The following is a 22,784-nucleotide window of genomic DNA, read 5'->3' on the forward strand; positions in this document are numbered from 1 at the left end:
CGAGCCACGCTTAATTATAAAACCGATAAATTCATCCCGTGGGACACGGGACAGACGTCTGGAATCCCGAGGTTGATAAACGAGCCCCTGATCCCGACCTTCTACCTTACACAAGCATCCACTGGCCGCCCTCTGCTAGCCCGCGTCCTCGTACAGTTCGCTTAAGTCGTGCCCTTCGTTCATCCCCCCGTCTCGCACGTCGTACGCGCTTACGCCTCGATGGACTCGCGTCATTGAGTCCCGGAATCTGGACGACCGTGTAATTAGATCCTTGGCCTCCGCAGACCTAACGATAATTACATTTACGTTACCTGCGAGTATACGCCGTCACGATATCCGTCAGCCCGTCAAGGGACGCCTCTCGTGGGATCACGTGCGTAAACTACCTCGCATATTGTCCACTCCGAATCAAATTTTCATATCGAATTTGCACGTCCATGGTAATAACTTGTTCATTTCGAAAGTACTCTTGCGGGAGCGATTTGTTACGCACTGTGTGCACAGTAATTTATTCATTAGCTTGACACGAACATATATTCTTTATACATATCGTCATTCTTAAAAAAAAAACCGTATCAATTAAATAATTAAATAATATGTACTTTAATCTAAAAATTACTTATTCCTGGAATTCAATATATCTATTTAATTAAGCGGATAAAAGTTCATGGGAAAAGTACTTCAAATATTCGTAATATTTGTCTTAAATATAAAAGTTTTTTGTAAAGAGACATGTACAATATAAATAAAGGATATACAACTGTAAATATAAATCTAGTCTGCTACATTAATATATTTTTCTTTTCGAGAGATGATTATTCAGTTTATAACAACCTTCACAATACTTGTACTAAATTGTTTTAATTAAAAGACTCATTATATAAACTAAGGGAGACTTCGAATCAGTCTAGTCGTCTTGAATCGCGTTAACACGGGAGGATCCCTTATAGTTTTAATCGTCGTTAATCAAACGAAGGCTGAGACAGGTATGGACGTAATATTCCATCGATTCTCAAGTACTCGCCCACCGGTGAAAGGCGGACGCTCGCTCAATTTGGCGCGGTTCCAAAGCGGACAGATGTCCGTAATTCTCGGTTTTGATAAACGAGCGCTTGATCCCAAGTTTCCTATAAAGCAGAAGGCGCCTTTTTTGAGCGGGCGCCTTTAGATGAGCTTCTCATACTTTGCCTTCATCATGACGCACCCTCTACATATTGTCTCATATATTTTACATCATATTTTATTTTAAAGATAAGAATAACGGCACGAAAAGATAAGTCGATGGCTGGTATTCATAGTCGATTCTTTATAAACTTCTTTTATATTCTAATAATAATATCGCATTAATAGAGTCTCACCGTAGTTTTTAAATTAACAACTATATGACTAAATTTGTATTTATCCGAATAACAAGAATAACAAGATGATATAATATACAATAGAGGTGTATTTTTACTGTAGAGATTACATAATAAAAATATAACGACTAGTTGTTATTGCGAATGATTGCACGCCAACGGGAATGATTTTATCCTCTACCCTTAACCGCTCTGACGGTTATTGAAGCACTTAGATCGTTTGCTCCCCACTGAGATATTAATTCTCAAGGGGTTTAGTCAATTCCTTTTCTCGGGTAGTCGCTCTCCGGAATCTCCATGGCTGGGTGATCCACGGACAGGGGGATGATTCGATCTAGCGGGTGTCGCCACAGTGACGGAAGCGCCTCATACATGACCGACGCGAGTGTGGATATGGGTGTGCTCATATATACACGTACATACGTCCACACGTATACCGAATACGATGTAGCTAGCGTGGCCTTCTACCAAAGTTTGTGAACTATGAGTGAACCTATCGCAAGGACAAATTTCCTCATCTAACTTTCTCCGAGTAGATGAGATGATCGCTCAATGCCAGCAGCACCGACGCTACTATCTTCACTATAGCCCAGCTCGTCCTCCGCATCCCTCTTCCTCCTGCATCTACTGGGAAAATTAATGACGAAATCCAAGAGTTTTCTATAGGCAACTTTTACCGTCGGATCCTCAGGGCCGTTGGATAGAACAAATTCACGAGGGTGAGATGAGGTGCGAAGAAAACGGCGACAATGGGTTTCGGCGGCGTTCGACGCGGGGATGGACATCGTCGTTATCGTGTTTTCGTTCGACGGAGCTCTCGCGCTTAAATTGGCGGCGTGTTTCACGTGTGGCGAACGACGTAGCGAGTCTTTTGTCGATAAACGAGGCATCGTTGAAGTGATAACGATGATTTATGCGCTAAATTCTTTTAGCAATGCTAAATTTCATGTTCCGATAAAATATGAGGGATATGTAACTCAAAGAATCGCATTCTTATAATTACTTGACAATTAAATTTAGAACGATTCATGGTTAGATAAAAATAAATATAATGCTCCAATAAAAAAATGTCCTGTTGAAGAAAGTCTTATGTGAATGATAGCATTCAATCACGTTGAAAATCACAGCATTGATTTTATCCTATTTAAATAAATTTAATTTTTTAGTAGGTAGGTGACCATCCCACACACTTTTAAAAATCTTCTTCTTAAAAAAAAAAGAAAAGAAAACTAAAAAGTGTTGCCTAGAAATTTTAAAGTTCATTATTTTTATATTCCTCTGTCTCGTAAGGCTACAAGTAATGTAAATTCAACTCTGCTCATAAATCAAAAAATATAACTATACAATTTTTGAGATTTTTCTGAGCACTCCATTTACCTACTTAAAGATTAATGAATCTAATAAAACTTCAATGTTTCGGAACTCAGAGTTGCTTCATTGGCCAAGTTCATCGCTCCTGAGAGGCGGTATTCGAAGCTCTTCGACGACGCGTGATTTTCTCTCCCTCTCTTGATCGGTTCACCTTATTTATCTACCCACCTCCGCGACGTGCATCCCCATTACGAACTTTCCGTACGACATCGCGTTCCGCGCGCTCTACCACCATTGAAAAGTCTTATTCTCGCAGGAATTAACGAGTTTCTCGAAGAATCGCACGGAATTACGTTGCCGCGCGTCACGCCGGGTCCGCGACACCATCGCCGTCGTCGTCGTCGTCGACGCCGGCGGGTACGTGTAATTCTGCAAGTTGGAATTGAATCTACCCCGAAGAGAAAGGGAGCAGATTCGATCCTCTCGCGGAAAATGCCTCGCGATGGCGCCGGGGAAATGGGGCTCTTGACGCGGCGAATGAAATTATTAAAACGTCAACGCCATGTATATCTGACGATGAAAGCCGTTACCAGCGTCGCCAAGCGCGAGGGAGAAAATTAATACATACGCGTCATTTGGCTTACCTTGCACTAGTAACCCGCTACTGAAGTTCTTTCTCACAAATCCGGCTGTGAATACGGCGCATTCGAATACGCCATTTATATAACGTCAAAAAGAGAGGTAAGCTGTTTCCTACGTTCAGAATATCTCGCATTCATTAAAAAACTCTTCAGTGTCATTAACCTTCCCCCAGCAACATAAATTTTAACTCTTCCATCAGCAATAGGGATTTTCAAGAAATAGAGCAAATATTTTATTATTCTGAATTATATAAAAATCTGAACAAATTCTAATATATTTGTCAAATCTTGAACAATGACTTTTTTATCATTATAAAAATCGGATTGTATTTTACTTATTTTTACAGATATTTAAATTTATCTGTTAAAATTCGCAATCAAAATGTCGATGGTACTTAAAAATTTTAAGATCTCAGTTATCGGCGAAAGGTTAAAACAATATATTTTAAATATAATATAAAAATTCTTAAATATTATACGCTATTTTTTGTTTACGAAATCATTATTTTTCTTGAAAGTTTATTGATCGCATACAACATTTAATTTTTGTCTGATAATATTAGGTGTTGGAATTAATTCGTAGCGTTTTTTAATGAAAGAATGTTATTTATTTCACATGAGCATTAAAAAATACATTAATGAAAGTACTTCCCATCACTTGTAAAACGCTACGAATTAATTCCAACACCTAATATATAGCTTTAAAATAAGCAATATATTATTAGATACAAATCCTACTTGTCGGATTAACTATTACGGTCTTTCGCGATTTAATAAAATTTTTAGTTTCTATACCACCAATATATAATGAATATGAGATTTTTCTCCAAAATATATTTCATATTTATAACTGTTCACGTGTATGTATGAAACCAAAATAAAACTAGAAAAATGTTAAATAATTGCATATCAATTGTTCCGATCTATTCATAAGCTCGTACAAATGAAAACGACATTTCCAGAGGCATTTTTTATTATTTCCTGTTGCAACAATAATATCGCAGCCAAGAGAAAATATGATCGTTGTCGAATCGTGAATATCGATACCGTACCGGACTCTAGTATCAAAATCGTCCACGCAACAACTCTATTCCTTTACTTTGTTTCCTTCCTCCATCGGATATGAACTCGAATTTCCCCACCTACCCTATTGAACAAGTATTCCGGGTTGCAGCACTGTATTATGCATTCACCCCTCCGTGGAGCCCACGCGTTGCAGTCTACCGTATACCTTAACATAATAAGGTCGTATTATGCAGTATATACAAAATTTCCAGTTTAAACGCCACCCACGTTTCGGGGCCTTAACGTCTTGTTCGCGGACATTCGAGAGTTCCGAAACTCCACGTTCTGTTCGCAAAAGTTAAGTTGAGCTCCGAAACGATTTACTAAATTGACACATATGCACTTCACAGAATATGCCATAGAACATTACCTCTATAACGTATTATTATTCATTCACGAACGTGAATCAGTTAACTTTCTATCGATCAAACTGTTTCTAGTGCAAAAAATTATGAGGAAAAAGTGGTTTCCTCTCCTTTTTCTCGAAAAGTCAAGCGAACGAACAATAGGTATAACATTAATGCTAGGAAAAAAGGAAACTCGTCTAATTTAAAAAAAGGAAGCTTGTCTAATTTAAATAATTTATATAATATTGTATAACTGTGCAATAATATATTTTTATCGAAATAAATTATCACAGTAAAAAAATTCAGAATTGTGCAATGTAATTGCTAAAATAAAATTATTAAATGTCAAAAATGTGTTGTATGTTATTTAAACAAATGACGATATACATACGTGAGAATAACTTATTGTAAATGAATATGTTTGGTTTAATACTGGATTCTGTAAGGATTAACATGACAAACTTTGCTAGATACGTTTATACGTTTTAGCGAAGATCCGGTGTGGATGTCAGTAAATTTTTTATCGGCTCTTGAGTAATCCCAGGGGGCAATAAACGGTCTACATCGTTTTCTCGCTTCAACAATGCAAAGCGTTACAGTATAGGATGACTCCATATGGGATTCCTTTTTGAATATTTTATATCATAGACATGCACGGATATTTCCCGACAAGGTTTCTGCATTCGATAAAAAAGATATTTCACCATCGAACATATTTTTCACGTCACAGAAACATCGGACACGTTATGCAGCAGATTTAAAGACACGTTGCGATTTTTATATAAATGAGATATTTACCGTTTTGCAATACAATATTTTGTGTATATTATATTAGAAACAGATAGTATATATATATATATATATTATTAGGTGTTGGAATTAATTCGTAGCGTTTTACAAAGTATTTATAAGTTTTAAAAGTACTTTCATTAATGTATTTTTTAATGCTCATGTGAAATAAATAACATTCTTTCATTAAAAAACGCTACGAATTAATTCCAACACCTAATATATTAAATTATATTACACATATGTAGATACATATACACAGAAAAGTACGCAAGTAATAACTATTTTGTCTTAAATATTTCAAAAATTCATATATCCAAATCTATCATAAATTGATAAGTTCACAAGCATCAAATTTATTCCAAATCCTAGTAAATTTAATATTTCAATCAAGTTTATTAAATTATTATAAAAAGTTTGTTCCTTCGATCAATTTTATAATATATTTTAAAAGAAAATAAATTGTTATTTTGAATTTATAATAATGAGTTTTTATATTAGGTGTTGGAATTAATTCGTAGCGTTTTTTAATGAAAGAATGTTATTTATTTCACATGAGCATTAAAAAATACATTAATGAAAGTATTTTTAAAACTTATAAATACTTTGTAAAACGCTACGAATTAATTCCAACACCTAATAAAATTTTGTAATAAGTATATTTTAAGAGTATCAAGAAAGTATTTTTTGTTAAAGATAACTATTACTTAAAAGAAAGAAAATAAATTAAGTAATTGCTTTTCTCAGCAATAGAATGATATTTTTCTGTATATATATATATATATATATATATATATATTACAAATATATGATATAGATATTAGTAAATATATTAGAAATAAATTTCAGAAAATAGAAAAAAATAAAAATTTATAATTGAACAAACAAATAATTGTGCAAATCGATATAATGTCTAGAAAATCTAATTTTTGTGACGTAACACAACTTCTATTGTTACTCTTCTTCAATAATATTAAACAATTTTAACTATTTAACAAATTGATTTCAACTTGTCAAGATATTGACGGAAAATGGAAAAGCGATGTCCCATTCAATTTCGTTTATAAGGTTCATCTGAATGTCTACCGAAATCACCGTACGGTAGAACATCACGGTGTAATCTACCATCGTTAAATCCAACACAACCGTCCCTCCGTCATTGTCTCCCGTTACACGGCCGCAAACGTGGGCGTTCTTCGACACCGAAATCTTCCGTGAATATTTCAGGAAAATTACCGCACGTTCGTCGGGGGCTCGAGTTTCCAGCGATTATGTCGTATAATCCGCGGTGAGTGCGTTTGTCACGGCCACCGCGGCGACGGTAGAGACGGGTGTCGGGTGTCGGGTGTCCCCGTGGGTGATATTCCCTGTTATCCGAAACACGAGATTGTTATCCCACAGTACTTACCATACGTAAACGCCGCGATGGCCGGAAGAACGAGACGGAGGGCGACTAGCGGATGGACCACACGGGGGGGGGGAAGCCGGTCTCCGGATTAGCACGGAGACATTAATCACCCCCGCGTCAGCCAACCAACGTGATCTCAGTGAATTTGCAATTAATTCGAAATTGCCGTCATCATCGCACCGTAAAGGCGTACGGACGCGCGTCGTTTACACCATGCATACATATCGGAACGCTCGCGACGAGATACGGCCTGTTCCGATGCGGACGCGTACGATCGCCTGTGATGAATGAGCCGCAGCTCGGATTTCATTAATTAACGGAAGTGGCCGGAATTCGATGGTACGTGGACGCGTCATTCGACAAAGCGAACGTCCGCCGAGTACATCGCAAATTGGTATTTAGTAGTTAAGGGATATGTTCCCAGGCGAATATTGGATTAATCTGATTCTCACGAGAATTTGAGCAAAAATTTAATGCAACGTTATTCCACATTAGAAATCAAAAGTTTATAGCGTATATTTCATTTTGATAGTCATAACATTAATATCCGGATCAGAGTTGGGGAAACAATTTTCCATTAAATCATATTTTTTAATAAAATTCGTCTGTGAATTTTTGTTTAATTAGTAGCCATTTAGATGCCTAATTTTTAAGATTTATTTAAATGTTTATTAAATTAATGTTTATTAAACTACGTTGAAGATTTAAAAATATTATGTAAAATACAAATCATTAATAGTAATTCATTTATGACGATATAGCTTTTGCAATAATTTGTTTTGACAAATGCAAAACTACATCTTATGATAAATGCTGCATTTCAATTATATAAAAACGCCATTCGCATGAGATAGACAGGACATGTGCACGTCTAATTGAAAAGAGGTCCCTGACAGATCATCAGACACGTCAACTGTGATAAAACAAGGGCGACAGATCGTGCGTAAGGGGTGCGGCGCCGGACTCGATGTGGGTTGCAGTAATATCCTTTTTTCTTACGGAAAGTACGCCCCATCGAGTTCCCATCGGCCCCGAGAGACCAACGGTATTACAAGTAATTGTCGCCCTGGGGAGATCGCAGACGACCCTATATCCACCCCAGTTCCCAACCCGATCTCGGAGATGGGACGAGGATGCGGGAGGAAGCAAGGCGAAGGAAAAATGAGTGAAGAAACAAGAGAAAGGAAAAAATATGATACCTACTTAGGAAAGCAGAAACAGGAGATGGAAAATATGAGCGAAATAAGAATGTGTAAAAGAAAATAACATAAGATATATGAAAAAAAAGATTAGCTTCGTGAAGAAGAAAGAGAAGAGAGAGAAAGAATCGAGAACAGAATAGAACAATATCGTGTATACCGCCAGACTGCGACACCCTTCCACGTTTTCCACGACCCTATCGCCATACCCCAACTCGAGGGATAAAAAAGTAGCGCGAAACTTTTGCCTAACAAGTGGATGATTCACAAATCATCCCCGATTCGGCATGACGCCATCCCTCGCCGATGAGAAACTTCGTTTCAGTCTATATCCTTGCGCAGAACAACCAATAACTCTCGTTTCGCTGCAGGCGACGAGTCAAGAACAGAAGAAAAGATGGAAGAAATAAATGCATAATATCCCGATTCATCGTACGAATCGAGAACCTAATCGAGGGTGCTATCGCTCGAAGTTGCTTCCGCCTCTGTGTTACTTTGCGATCTCTTTTTGCTTTTCTCCAGGTTCTCGCTTCGCTCCATTTTTCACTGCCGCGGTGACGTTTTCCGAGGGCAATCTTACCGATGAAACATGTTAAAAGTGAAAAATAGCGTTTCCTTCCTGTTCGTGCCGTCAACAACTCGTCGACGCGATTCCAACATTTCGCGACCGGAATACCAGTGGAATTATGCACGAACAGAGAGTGCCATCGCGATATGCGATCAATTCATTCGTAGGGAACTACTACTCGATAGATGAAACCGTCGGATAAAGCGAGTAACAAAGTGTCGTGACTCATCGATCGAACTCGGCGGTCCAGATGACCGGATTAGTTGGAACGTACATCGATATCCTACGAGAGATCTTCTCATCTGATCACAGGATGCAGATACGCGAAAACTGAGTGGTATTCCGGTGAGTCAGAATCACGATGGATATGTAACGTTCCCCTGATAGAGGAAAAGAAGTTTTTGTTCCGAGGACAGACCGATAAAACCAGATAACACTACGTTTAATCGAGTTGCTACTGAATGCGCCATGAGGCGCATCATATCTCAACGTGCATAAATGTGTTTGGACGAAATTTGCTTCGCTTTTAGCAAGCGGCAAGAAATTTTTAACATATATCAGAGTTTCGCGAATGCATTTTAACGTTTTGCACATGCATCACCTGTCTTCCATTTATGAGTTTATTGATAAATCTCTTTATAGACTTTCTTCTCAAAGAATGTTTAACTTAAGATATTAGCATTCTGAATTCCTAACGCAACGTATGACGTAAACGAAAAAAATTTAGTTCTAAAAAGTTTTAAAAGTTCCAAGAAGAAACAGAAAAAGAATATTTAAAAGACAGAGAAGAGAAAAGAAACTTTTCTCGACCTATTTTCAGTTAATATCGAATATTTAAAAAAATATTTTAATAATAGAAAAGAATATTAAAAAGAATATGCCTGCAGTTAAGAAGTTCTACTTTTCTCTAGATTTTAAAGATAATTTAGAATTACTATATACTATATTTACTTTGCTTCTAGTTAATAATTCAACATTTCAATTCAATTGATCATTCAATTAATAATTTAACAATTATATAAGTATTGTTCAAACAATTTAGAACCAATAAAGCGTCCGCACAAACTCTTTTAATGGATAGTTATCGTAGAATTGCACAAAATTAAGTGACCAATTTTTGTGCTGGTTCTCGTCCCGTTACGCACACCATCCTTCTATTCTTTCGTCGACTCCAACCATTTTCAGCAGCAAAACTCTTCCGTCGTGTCGAAAGTGAACAAAAGATAAGGCGAAACGACAGCTCCGTGATCACGGAAATGGTGCGATTTCGCAGTTAACGAACCTGCGAATAGGTCCACGAGATAGCGGGTAGAAGTGGAGGACTGGAAAACACTCCCTTGCGGGATAAGATGGGTCGCCGTGGTATTCTCGCAATAAAGCGTCCACCGTAATGGTACTAGACATATGTTATACATCTACGAGCGAGTGGATGGACGTCTTTCCAACGATAGAGCGACACCTCTAACAATCAAGTGGGATTCATAGCGTGAACATATCGGCCTTTTATGGACGCTGAAAATCCCTGGATTCAATGAATTTGCGATACGGGTTTCATTAACATACAGATGGCGACAAGTAAAGAATTTGTCGGCGTCATTTAACTTTGTGACCAAATAAACGCGAGCGAATACGAGCTGTAATCGGTTTAACTTCTATTTTCGTATGTTATCTTATATAAAGATTTTATTAATTCACTTAATGCTGAGATATACATATACATATAACATACAAGTATATATTTCGAGAACCTATTATTTGTACTACTATAAAAAATATTTGTAATAGTAATAAAAAATGTCTAATTATCTATATTCTTAAAGTAATTATTGATACACGATGTTTTTATTTTAAATATTTCTACAAAATCACTACAAATATCGAGTATATAGAAGTAATATAATTTTTAATGATAACCGTCCAGAGAATTGGACAGAAAGAGATAATATGATAATGTATAGATTGAAGCTAATCAGCAGAATAATAACTAGCAGAATTCGGTATAGCAATCAGAATCAATGCTGTAGCAGTTAGAACGTGATTTCTTTGTCGTTTAACATCCCATCGAGGGAGAACCGCGACTTTTCACGTTTTTCCCGCGTTCTCTACCATATCGTGAGGGATTTCGAGGGCGCGTTTGGTTTCCTTGGTGACCGAAGGGAGCGCAAAACTGAACCGCACGGTGTACACCGGCTTGCTCCGTCTCTTTCACGCCCAGGCCATCTGTTTGTATTTCATATTGATAGAGTATTGATACAGCCCTGCACTGTCGTGCCTCACCCCTCACGAGCTATGCCAAGCCCCTCTTAACCCTCGGCGAACACCCCCGGTAAACCACCGTGACGGGCCACCAACCCGCAGTGGAACGTAAACGAGAATACCGTGTGTTACCATTCCAGCCGGGTCACGTGTTTACTTTGTTCCGCATTGTTGCGTCTCGTTAATGGCCGACGGGAACATTTTACTCGAGCACACGGCAGATCCATTTTAACATCCCTTGGCGACAGTCGCGAATATACGAATCGTGATTCCTTTCATAATCAAAGGAAGGAATTCTCCTTGTATGTATTTGTAATAATTTCATACGACGTATACGTTGTATATTAAAAGAGCTAAAGCTTTTTGCTTCAAGTAGATTTTGAATGGAAATAAGAAGTCTAAGTTCACAAATTTCCTTTAAGAGACCATAAGCCGTAAGCTGTAAGTAACGATACGTCCACCAGAAAACTTACGCTTTTAGGCCGTAAGAATTGGGTTGTGCTCAATTTGCTTAAATTTAACGATTAAAGCCCAACTGCGCAAAAACAGTTTAAAGGCAGAAATTAATATCACTTAACCTCGGCTTACTGCTTATGGCCTCTTAAACCAAAGTTGTGGACCAAGACTAACGTCAAAACGATATTAAGTATAATTCGTACATGGAGAGAGTGATTTTGCTGAAAGATCTAACATTTTATTGATATAAATCTGAAAATAATTTTAGAACCCAAATTGATAATTAGAATATAAAAATTTTTTGCAGCATTACTTATTATTTTTTAATTTCCTATATAATTATTTTGTTAAATGAAAATGGAGCGAGAAATATTCAACAAATGAATGGAAAGTAGGCCATATTTGATCAAACCAGGTATTAGAGTTTAATAATGTTGTATGAATTTTTACAATTTCCGATTTAAGCCAATTGCACGTTGTTAATATTATTCATGTCTAAAACACTGTACATAATTTATTGCGAAAAATAAATAAATGTAAATAATTTTGATATAGTTCAACAATTAAAATTATTACAGATCTGTATCCAGCAAAATTTTTAATCTTTCAGAAAAATCATTTTTTTTTTGTGTAGGGCTGGATACTTGATTGCGCTAGAAGCGTCTTACAATTAGATACATATATCTATATACATACCGGATGTCCTATGAGGCTCTGCCATGAAAATTCTAGGTCCGCTATGTTTGCCGGCACAGGTACGACGAAATTCATCGCGTACGTATTGACCACCCCTTCCCGAACGTAGTACAACTCGGCCTCGAGTCCTGAAAGCAGAATAGCAGAGTGTATCGATTGGACGATCAATTATGAAAAAGCTGTACGATGCCGCCGGCAAAGTTTACCTCCACCTTCTCTGCCCCGATGAATCGACCGATCGCGAACTACGGCACGTGCAGCCCTTCGTTATAAGTTGGGGACATTGACCACGGTCGCGTCTTCTTTACACGAAGTATCGCAGAGTTGCACGGAATTCATTTCCATGGAAACTTCAGGAGACGGAATAATGTCGCCGTTCTCTCTGTCGAGAGAACTTCTCGTTTCAATGGCACGCGAATTGCGCAGTACAGAATTATTGTCGGAGCTTTGATAGAGTATTACATGAGCTTTCCTCTGAATATATCTTTACAATATTTACACTGGTATACTAATCTTTCTCTTGATCTTATCACAGTACGCTGTCATAGCGTGCGCTGTACATTTATATATAACTTATAGCGATATAGATTAATAACGGGAAGAACGAAAAGCGAAATGTCTATCACGAATGCACATGTCGACGTATGATATCGTGACAAGAGGTCTAATACGACGATTATTATCGGCGTATTTCGCATACGACGAAATCGTATCTCGGGGAATATCTACCACGAAATAACCACGAAGATTCCGCGAACGGATTTATAATACGAATCCGTCGATGCCAGGTACTCCATCCTACCGTGCTCCTCGGTGCACATCCTCCTTTCTCAGTGGATCATGATCTGAAAATTCCTCTTGAGCACTCGCACGTATAGTTGCGCCTCCGCCCTTCTCTCCCTCCTCCCTCCCTCCCCCTCGGCACCTCTCCGTCGCCGCCAGTTCGCAAAATCTCGTGTAGATACATAAGGATCTGAATTTCCTCAGGCGATCGGATGCGTCATCCGTCTGCCTTCACGTATGACTACGCAATTCGATATCACGCTCGCGAACAAGCTCTCTGTCAGATATACCGTACGTACCGTCGTGTTCGACGTCGTGCTATGGCGCAACGTGGTCGCGTTTGCACCGCGATAAGATCCTTTAAAAAAGCGAGATATTCAGATCCAGAGTGCTGTACACTCGATGAAAGAGAAGCACGTAAAATGCAGTAAAAGAGAGGAAAATGGAAAGAACAGAGGCGAAGAGGAAATGTGGAGAGGATCGAATGTTTTACAAATCCGTACGATATCTGTTCTCGCTACGAGCAAGAATACTTGTCGCGGTTTGACGAAAGTTAACACTGTTAAAAATTGAAAAGCTTCACCTCCTCGCGAATTGTAATTCGTTATTAACACGTCTTTGATTGAAACACTGCAATTTAGTTTTTAATTAAATTATATAAACTCTGTAACTATTTGTATTTAAATTTAAATTGTTACATGGTAACTTTTGTTGAAAAATATTTTTATTGTTATTTCTAAACAGAACTGTTTTCAGACATCCTTACGTAACACATAACACATTGTATAGTTAGGAAAGTTTTAACTGCAATAACAGATTCACTATAACTCTAAATGGTCTGACTCTGCAAAGAGTTCTACTACTTTTGTGCTTTCAGTTCTTTGATAGTTGAAAGAGTTTATAACATTTAGTTTTCTTGATAAATTTTTATTCACTTTTGAGAAACGTATTCAATATTATAGAATATAAAATCGCAATATAAATATTATTTTAATATTTCGAAACTTATTAAAACAAAACTATTTGTCTGCAATCGTTAGACATTTATAATATTATTTTTTGTTATTTATTCGCGTACAAATTCATGAACATAAAAATAATAAGAATTCATAATTAAAGTAAAGATAAAAAAAAGGATACATAAAATTAAATATATCAATAAAGCAAATTTAATAAACAAATTCACATAAGTACCCTGTAAAATAAAATCTTAATGGAATTAGAATCTGAAAAATCTTAATGGACTGTACAATCTATATTCTTCGCAAAGTGTTGAGCAAGACGCGAACGCCTGTGATACGGTTTAGCGACAGCTTAACGTTTCGTGAATATACGTATACATTGAAATGCTAGTAGTCGAAGTTTAAGGCGGCGGGCGTCGGGCGGACTCGAGGGTAAGCGTAGTAAGAAGATTAAGTAACTTTCTACTTCGTGCCCCGGGTCTTACGGAGGAAAGACTAACACCTAGCAGAGAAACTGATAATGACAGTCGGCTGTGTATTAAGCGAAACATCCGCGAAATCGAATTAATCCCTCTGTACTTCATTTTATTATCAGACGTTAATCCCGGCTAAAGTGGAGAGTCGTGTCTGACTAAGTAAACGCGTTACCACTTGCACTTCAAGATGCCCCGAAACTCGTCCCCGAAAATGTCTCTTCCTAATAGTATCGTGTTATGCGTATCGCGCATTTATACATTTTCTGTTTCAAAAGTGTAATGTGTTTAATAGTATTTATCATATTCAAAATTCTGTATTTAAGTTGTATGGGATAAGGTAAGTTCCAGGGACATGTACGCTATGTCCGGACATTTACAAAACTTTATAGTTGTTTATATTATTATTAATCTCAAATGCTTTTTTAAATTTAATATATCATAATTTAATTGTAATTTTTTAATCTAAAATTATAATATTGTAATAAAAAAAAAATATTTGAGAGATTAATAATAAATTTTGTGTAAATATCCTGACATAGGTACATTGAGACATTTGTCTGAATAAAACTATCCTTTATTCGCGTAGTTACTCTCTAAAACTTTCAAAGTAATCTCACTCTGAAGAGTAAAATCTCACTCTTTAGAGTGAAATCCACAGAATTTAGAGAGTGCCTAAAACACAATCTCCTAAAAAAGTGACTAGCGATTTATATTGAATTTTTTTTTCAAACTAAGGGCAGCATAAATTAAAAGATTTTGTGGATAGGAATGTGCTCTATATAAATGCAACATTTCAGGATATAGACGCGCCTTGATCTCTCATCAACATCAAAATTTTCTCTTTCATGGTAAAAGTAATGCGAACGACTTCACTAATGGGAACCTTTTCATTACGAACGTCAGTGAACGATTAGCTTTCAGTTCCAGCCAATTAAATCGCTCGCTCGCGAAATGGACGCGTGCGGTCAGCCGGAAAATCGCGAACTTCCGATGGACACGAATCTTTATCATCCAGCTTTTTCCCCTTTTTCTGTTTAACGCGTCGCGAAATAGCCGGGATGCAAAGTTGTCGGGGATATTTATACGTCGGTTTATCAGTCGCAGCTATCCAAAGCCATACCCGCGGGAATGCCGCACACGTAAAACGGAACCAGCTTCGAGATATAGCCGAAGCAGCGAGATCGTGCCGAGAAAAGTGTGGGCGTATAGTCTCTGTGTCTCACACGCGCACCGTGGAAGAACCTGAGAGATTCAGTCGGTGTGTTGGAAAGCCGGGAGAAAATATTTCACAAGAAGATAAATCTTAGACGATCCCACGAGGTACGAGCACGCGCAACTAACTCAGGTGGATTAAGTTCCGCGATATCGTCTGGGGGTTTTGAGTGGGCAACAAATGGACATAATCAGGTTGTGCGCCGCTCGCTGTGGCACAGCCGTTGCATTACGTTGCTGGGATTACGTGGGGACTGCGTAGGCGATTCCGCTTATACCACTATCGTAGATTTCATTTCACGGCATCCCGCATCTTCGTCTTTCGACGTAGGTACATTAAAGTTTGGGGCGGCGAAAAGTTAGCAGCGCGAGCAAACGTGTAATTGCACCTCGCTCTCTGCACATGGTTTTCGCAGCGTCGTATACGTTTGTAGGGTCTGCAGCTTAAATTGCTGCTGCACCTATGGGGGCAAACTCTACTATACGCGTGCGAAAGGATGAGAACTAATAGTATGTTAAGTGTGTATTTTCTCTCTCCTGAGAAATGAAGTAGTTGGTTATTTAAAATATACTTACGTGTACGGACTTATTTTGCTTTTAAAGTAGAGAGAAGTAGAGAATGTAACATTCTCCGCAACATTCTTCGAATTCCTTATATAAGGATCTATCGCTAGTGAAACTCTTACAAGCGAAAAGAATTCCTTTCATTCTGTTTAAAATTGCTTGAAAAATAAGATGTTACTTATTGCTTTCACACACTTAATTCCATCGGAGATATATTCATAGAGCTGTCACGTGTCGCATTTCCTGCACGGTAATCTTTCTTCAGTCTTTTACGTAACTTCGAGAAGTACCTGCGTATAAAAGTTTTCTATCTTTCAAGGCATGGAAATTCCGTGAAGCGGACTTGAACGATGTAGCGTGCAGACATGCGAGCGCGCGTGTAAATATCATTTATTTTATCTTTTATTACATGGTTTGTCCTTTTATATGATAAAATCGCGGTCGAATCCATCAAATCACGTGACGTATCTCCCACATGCAACCGTGCGAGATCACTGCGGGTCATAGGGCGATCTATCAATTTGCCGTCGAGACCACGGAAGGAAGAATTTAGGAAGAAGGGTGGCTGGTTCTCCTGTCTTATCCCATGGGAGGTGGCTCTCCGTTAGATGAGAGCACGGGAAACATGGAAGATAGTTTATGGATGCTTCTTCAGAAGTGAAGCTTCATCTACGGATAGGGTTTCCTGCTTTGATGGCATTAAGTAGAATATCGTGTTTGGCATATCAACGACTTTGGATCATTAAAGCAGAGTGCGATTTCACTTACGGTGTTACTCTCGATTGCCTCTAAACAGAAATCCATCATTTCTGAGGATTACAATTATCTTGTTGAAAATTTTGGTTACGAAATAATTAATGAGTTATTGGATGGACAGTCTATTAAATTTTCTTTAATTAAGTGTATTAGAAATGTACTGAAAGACATATCGTTTTAAGTTGAATACACATGTGTGCCACTTGGAAGGTAGAAAGTCTCACTCTAGAAGCATATACCATGCCAGGAAAATTGAATTAGCATAGGGATTGACGTTGTGTGTCGCAGACTGATGCGACGCCAAATTGAATTTGAAATGAACGCGTGCGAGTAACTGCGTTTCGTACAATCCTCTGTCAATAACGTAAACGGTTTGTAAAGTTTAAATTTTAGAGATCACGCCCAAATATATAAAGGATATTCTACAACTTGGCGAGTTTTTAAATTTTTAATAATAGGTTTTCTAACGAATTTGAAATCGAGTTTTACTTAGCAAAAATAGATCGAGAGATCATTATTTGTCGCAATTTTTAAATTTCCAATATCATATACTTTGCAGCTAAGGTTTAAATCAAGAGTCTATTAAAATAAAGATTACGATTAAAGAATATGATTTCATTGCTTATTTATTCTCTTAAAATGTAATTTGCGAGAAGTGCTTCTTTCTCGATTATTCTACCCTCCAATAATATATGTATAATATATTTTTTTATCGATCGACATATTAATTAGTAGAATAAAATATATTTGTAATATTGAACATATATTATATTCTTTAGAATTTCGACGCTATTCAATACGTGGAAATCTTTCTAAATTTTATTTTCATGCTAACTGAATGTTAGAATAAAGCAAACTAATTTGTTTCGTGTTATCTTTTGTCCTTACGTGAAACTAACAAGTCTAATTTATTAGCACGGTTCCATGTTCTAGCATATGCTTCCGGGATCGTTCACTTCTAAGTCGCGACAATCCATTAACATTGCACACCGCGCAATTTGTATTCACCTAACAGCCAGGCTAAGCACCGAGGAGCATGGATGTTCTTCAAGTGGATATTCCAAGCGTGCAGAAGGGAAGACACGCGAGGGTTCGATCAGGGTCAGGAGCCAAGGTAAACACATTAAGGATACAACATCCTGCAGGAAACACATCCTCTGCCGATAGGGGAACTTCGCGTGCGTCGCATGGCTGACTACGACGGAAATTCGAACGTCTCGCGGATCGCCGGAGATGGAAAAAGTCGCGTATATCCCTTGGAAACTTAATCTCCTGGATCTTGTTTCCCCCGATCGCCGTTTCCACTCGTTTACCCCTTTGTCAGTAATGAACCGCTCTTTTCCACCGAACGATATCGTGTCCATGTGTCCATGTATTCATGTTTTGGATACTTGACTCACCCTTTGTTTAACTTTGCCAGAAGTTCTAGCGCGGATTTCTGTTTTTTTGGATACATTACTTCGTGGCAGTTTGCCAACAAATTGATTGCTCCACTTGTTGTTATAACATGACGATGATATTAATGCAATTGTAATTATATTTTTTCATGCATTGAAAAAGTTGCGCACTTTCTTTACTTTTTATTGATTTTATTATTGTATCTGTGGTTTTTCACGAACGATAGATTCATCTTTGGAAAATTCGACACATTTCACGAGTCCCAAACGATTCACTCAAATTTATGTGTTAATTTAAGATGAATATGTTAGAAAGTAATACAAGTATCATTTAAGAAAATAAACACAAAGGACATAATATTGACACAAACCATGGAATTTTATACATAATTTTTTCAATAAAATTATAATATGTTAAATTGACACATATTTTATTCATTCAACTTAAAATTTACGTTTTGAAACTCATTATTTTTATGTTATTTATTTATTTACTCATAAATTGTGTTATTTCGATATTAAGAAACATTGAATTCAATTTAACACAAACTATTTAAATAACGTAATCACATTATGTTAAATTACATTCAAATATGTAAAAAAATTCAACAGAAAAAAAGTTAACAAGGACTTGAGTGGACCGTTCAACACAAATGTTTTTACTGTGTTGCAAATATTGGAACTCTAATGATTGAAAGAGTCGCGGGGAACAATCGATCGGAACTGGTGCATCGAGCCGGGCGCAATGCGGCACCACGACCTTGAGCAGTTTCCACGATTCATTTTATCTGAGTCATTTATCGCGAGATCCTTGCGAGCGTATGCGTTGGCGCCGGATGGAATTCCGTAGGAGTCATTTATTGTTCCCGGGGCCGCGCGCGTAGAGTGCGCGGCGTCACGTCGACTAGTCGAATTTGCAATAAAGAAGATAGATGCGATGGAAGGAATATCGCCAGAAGCTAATCTTTTACTCTTCCACTTCGTTCGGTCTTCCTCCTTCATTCGTTATTCATTAGAGTCCACCTTGTTTCACCGGCAAAGCGATACGGTACGAGTTGCATTTCACTGCGAGAGACTCGACGACGTACGAGGGGTTGGAAGCGCATAAGTAACGTGGATTTATTTCTTTTGTCTCTTTTATGCCGTAAAGATACAGAAAGAAATTTATTATACCTTCCCGTATCAAAAATATTCATAATGTTTCAGTAGATTTTCGTTAATAACTCCATTTATGTAGCTTCTTGCATTTTTCCACATAGTTTCCTCTCTTTTTTTTTTTAGATCAGCGTAACTTATTTTATTTCAAGCACGAAAGGAAATATATAACCACTGTTTTATCTTAACAACGTTTAAGTGACCAATTTCTAAGTGTCTATTTGTATACTTCGAACCAAGTAGAAGAGGAAAAGCCAGAAGCAAGGGTTGTTAAAACAAGCTGGCGTCACTTTTCGCAAATTATCTCGACGAAGGTCCGATCCAACTCTCGCTTCTCTGCTCGTGAGTTTTCTCTGAAAATTATCTACATTCGTTCAATGGCAGTCTCATCTCTCGGAAACCTTTCCCCATTCTATTGCCGGCTTTCTCTTTGCTCGGTTCGTTTCTAGTTTTCGACGTCTTGTCCGAGGTTTCGTCGGATAGTTGGCGTAAAAGAGCCGAGGGCGAATGCTGCGGAAAATCAACGATGGACCAGAAAGGAAAAAAGGAGAAAAACGAAAGGAAAATGGGACGGGAAAAACAAGGAGTAACGGAAGAAAGACAAAGAGGATGGAGCAAAAAGAAGCGGATGAGTCTTTCGGGACGGTTGTTCTTCGAAGTTGGCCGCGAAAGAGCGTCGCGTCCTCATCCAGTTGAACGGGATGTTTGTCTTTAATTAAAATCAGTCGCAACTCGCCTGTTTCACGAAAATTCGCCGTTGCTTTTCCCCTATCGCACGCTCAGTTTGTCTCCCTCTCCTGTCGGTCGCTTGTCGCTTTGTCGGGCAGAATTCTTAATATTCAATTATACCCCCTGCTTTTAATTAGTTGCGCATGGCCCCTCGGGCGCGATTGTCGGCGAATGGTAATCGTTCAAGCCAATAAATTTGTTGTTTCAGGTAGATTGAAACATTTATTAAATATTGATCCGGCATCAGGAGAACGACGTGAATATTACACGATCCGACCCTACCCCTTTCTTTCTCATTGCTCAATTATTGCAATGGCATTCGTTAATTTTGGAACGGCAGCATTAGCGATGGCTAACGAATCAGCGTACCGTTAATGTCAATGGTTCGTAGGGCACGTAAGCGAGATATTTGGATTTCGCTCCAAAGTCTGCACATAGCTAGGCCTTTCCAGTGCAATTGACGACCTAATGCAAATTTAACTTTCGTTCGTTGCAAATTTCTTGTGTAACGAGAGCACTTCTCTTATCCAACTATCTTACTTTATTCATTTTACGAAGGTAGACTGTTACAGTCACGTTATTTTACATTTACGTTAGTCAGCAATCTGTTTCCGCGCTAATTCATGTTACATTGATATTAATTGTTTAAAATAGAGAGAATAGAATTTGTCAATCTATCAGTACAACAGGCTGAGATACAAAGAAAATAATCGATGGATAATTTGTGTTGACTCAAAATTATCATAAAATTAGTTAACCTATTCATTTAATCAAATTAAAATTGTATTTTAAATTTTTAATAATACATTAAAAAATATTGATAAAATGATATTGATAAAAAAATTAACGCGCGGACTATTATTAAAAACGAAAGATGTAATAGAAAAAAATTAGATAATAAGTATGGAATAAAGCCTTGAAAAAAATTAGATCGCCTAAAAGTATTTTATGTTTTTTTTTTAATAACAAAAACTCAACGAAATTTTCCTCGCGTGTCATTCTTAACAGTTTAACGTAGGTCTGTGATAAAACCTTCCTGTTTCCTCGGCGACGGTAAATAGTTGAAGCTATAAACAAACGGAAGGTGGCTGCTGCCATGAAAAACTGTGCTTGCGAGAGGAGCGACGCGACAGTGGCAACCGAGGGATGAATGCGAAAAAGGGGCCACCGCGATGCAAGCTTTCATTACATCGAGACTACAGCTGTACGGAAAAAAAGGCAATTTTATTCACCTCTTTGTTACGGAAGTATTTTAACGCTAAACCAAGTTGGACGCTATTCACAAATTATTCGCTACACGGATTTCTCCTGAAAAAAAAAGCGCATTCAATATAAACTGCACGATTGCAGCGGCGTTCGTGCATCGATTGTCATTGTTTGACAGTACGTGATGTATCCCTGGTGAAAGCCTGAAGCAGAATCGACACATTGTTGAATGCAATCTATATTTAATTGATCCAGATAAAAGATTTTGCTGATCGAACAATAAAATATGACTATTGTTTGATAAAATTTTAAATTTTTACGTATTGATTTAAAAAAGAAATTGAGATTGACTCTGATATGAGCCTTTTAAATATTATTTCGAAAAAATTGATATGTGTATTGTAACGATATTCTTTGTTTTAACTTCGACAGGAAATTGAAAGAAAAATACATTTTTTTAAAGACAGAATATTTGAAAAGAGAAATCTCCGGAAAAGTATCAACGTAATAGTCTCTCGCTTTATTAACTGTCGAAAAAGTGTGATTCGATCTAATGTGCTCCAATCTGAAATGAAATAGACATCGTGACACATGTGGCTAAATCGATACAATCCATATAGACTGAAACCCGCGACAATTCATTAGAACGATCACAGTAACGAGGTGGACAATGACCCAAGAAGCAAAGAAATAATGGCGCGTCCGTTCAAATAAAGCGAACGCGTGAAGCGTAATTAGCGACAATTATCGCGAGGAGTAACGTCGATGAGATACAAACGCACCGACAGTTCGTTAATGAACGTAATACCAGCGATACATCAATTTAATCGAACATACGTTAAGTGTTCCATTAAATTTTAACAAACACATAGTACATTCGATGCTAGTAAACTCAATTTAATTGAACTAAATTAGGATAGGGCAACACATGGAAATTGTAAAATCTATGCTATTCCAGTAATTAATTCTCAAAAGCGGCACTTTTATATTAATTTAAGTATATTAAATATTTTATTGTCAATTTTTACATACATTCCTCTTTCTTTTAATAATTCAAAAAAAGAGAATTATAATCTCTTTAAAATCTCAAAAATAATTTATTAACTCCTTTTACAATATCTATTTATTATTTAGCGTCGATAATATGTTATCTTTGATATGAGAACGTATATCCTTCACTTCGTAATTCATCAGTCACTACAACTATCTGATAACACGCCGATTAATTAACGCATTCCTCTAAGTAGCGAGCAAATTAATAAACTAGATTGCTAATGCTATCCTGGCGTTATTGCGAAAGCAGTCAATCTCTCTAACTCGCCTACCATCAGACGTTTTATCAGCGATCGTTAATCGCCCTCGAGTGACGGTACTTCCTCTCCATGCTTTCCTTTCACGCCCTTTCCCAACCCCTTTCACTCTTCTCCTGTCTGCCTAGGATGACGCTTCT

General features: G+C 37.4%; 1 protein-coding gene across 2 annotated transcripts in view; it reads right to left on the reverse strand.

Moving 5' to 3' along the window:
* The window catches only part of LOC105145069 (inactive tyrosine-protein kinase Dnt), an 81,266-nt gene that overhangs the window by 43,283 nt on the left and 15,199 nt on the right, over positions 1 to 22,784 (reverse strand). Inside the window, exons 1-2 of one of the 2 annotated variants that reach the window (XM_087414329.1) lie at positions 12,301 to 14,644; positions 12,095 to 12,222 (exon numbers count right to left, since the gene is read on the reverse strand). In XM_087414329.1, coding sequence (XP_087270455.1) covers positions 12,095 to 12,169 — 75 coding nt within the window. In that variant the 5' untranslated portion in view covers positions 12,170 to 12,222; positions 12,301 to 14,644. Of the gene's footprint in view, positions 1 to 12,094; positions 12,223 to 12,300; positions 14,645 to 22,784 lie in introns of those variants that run through there. The other variant, XM_011054405.2, reaches the window with a different exon arrangement.

The sequence above is a fragment of the Acromyrmex echinatior genome, chromosome 16 (genome assembly GCF_024713525.1).
Source record: "Acromyrmex echinatior isolate Ae372 chromosome 16, ASM2471352v2, whole genome shotgun sequence".
Classification (NCBI taxonomy): domain Eukaryota; kingdom Metazoa; phylum Arthropoda; class Insecta; order Hymenoptera; family Formicidae; genus Acromyrmex; species Acromyrmex echinatior.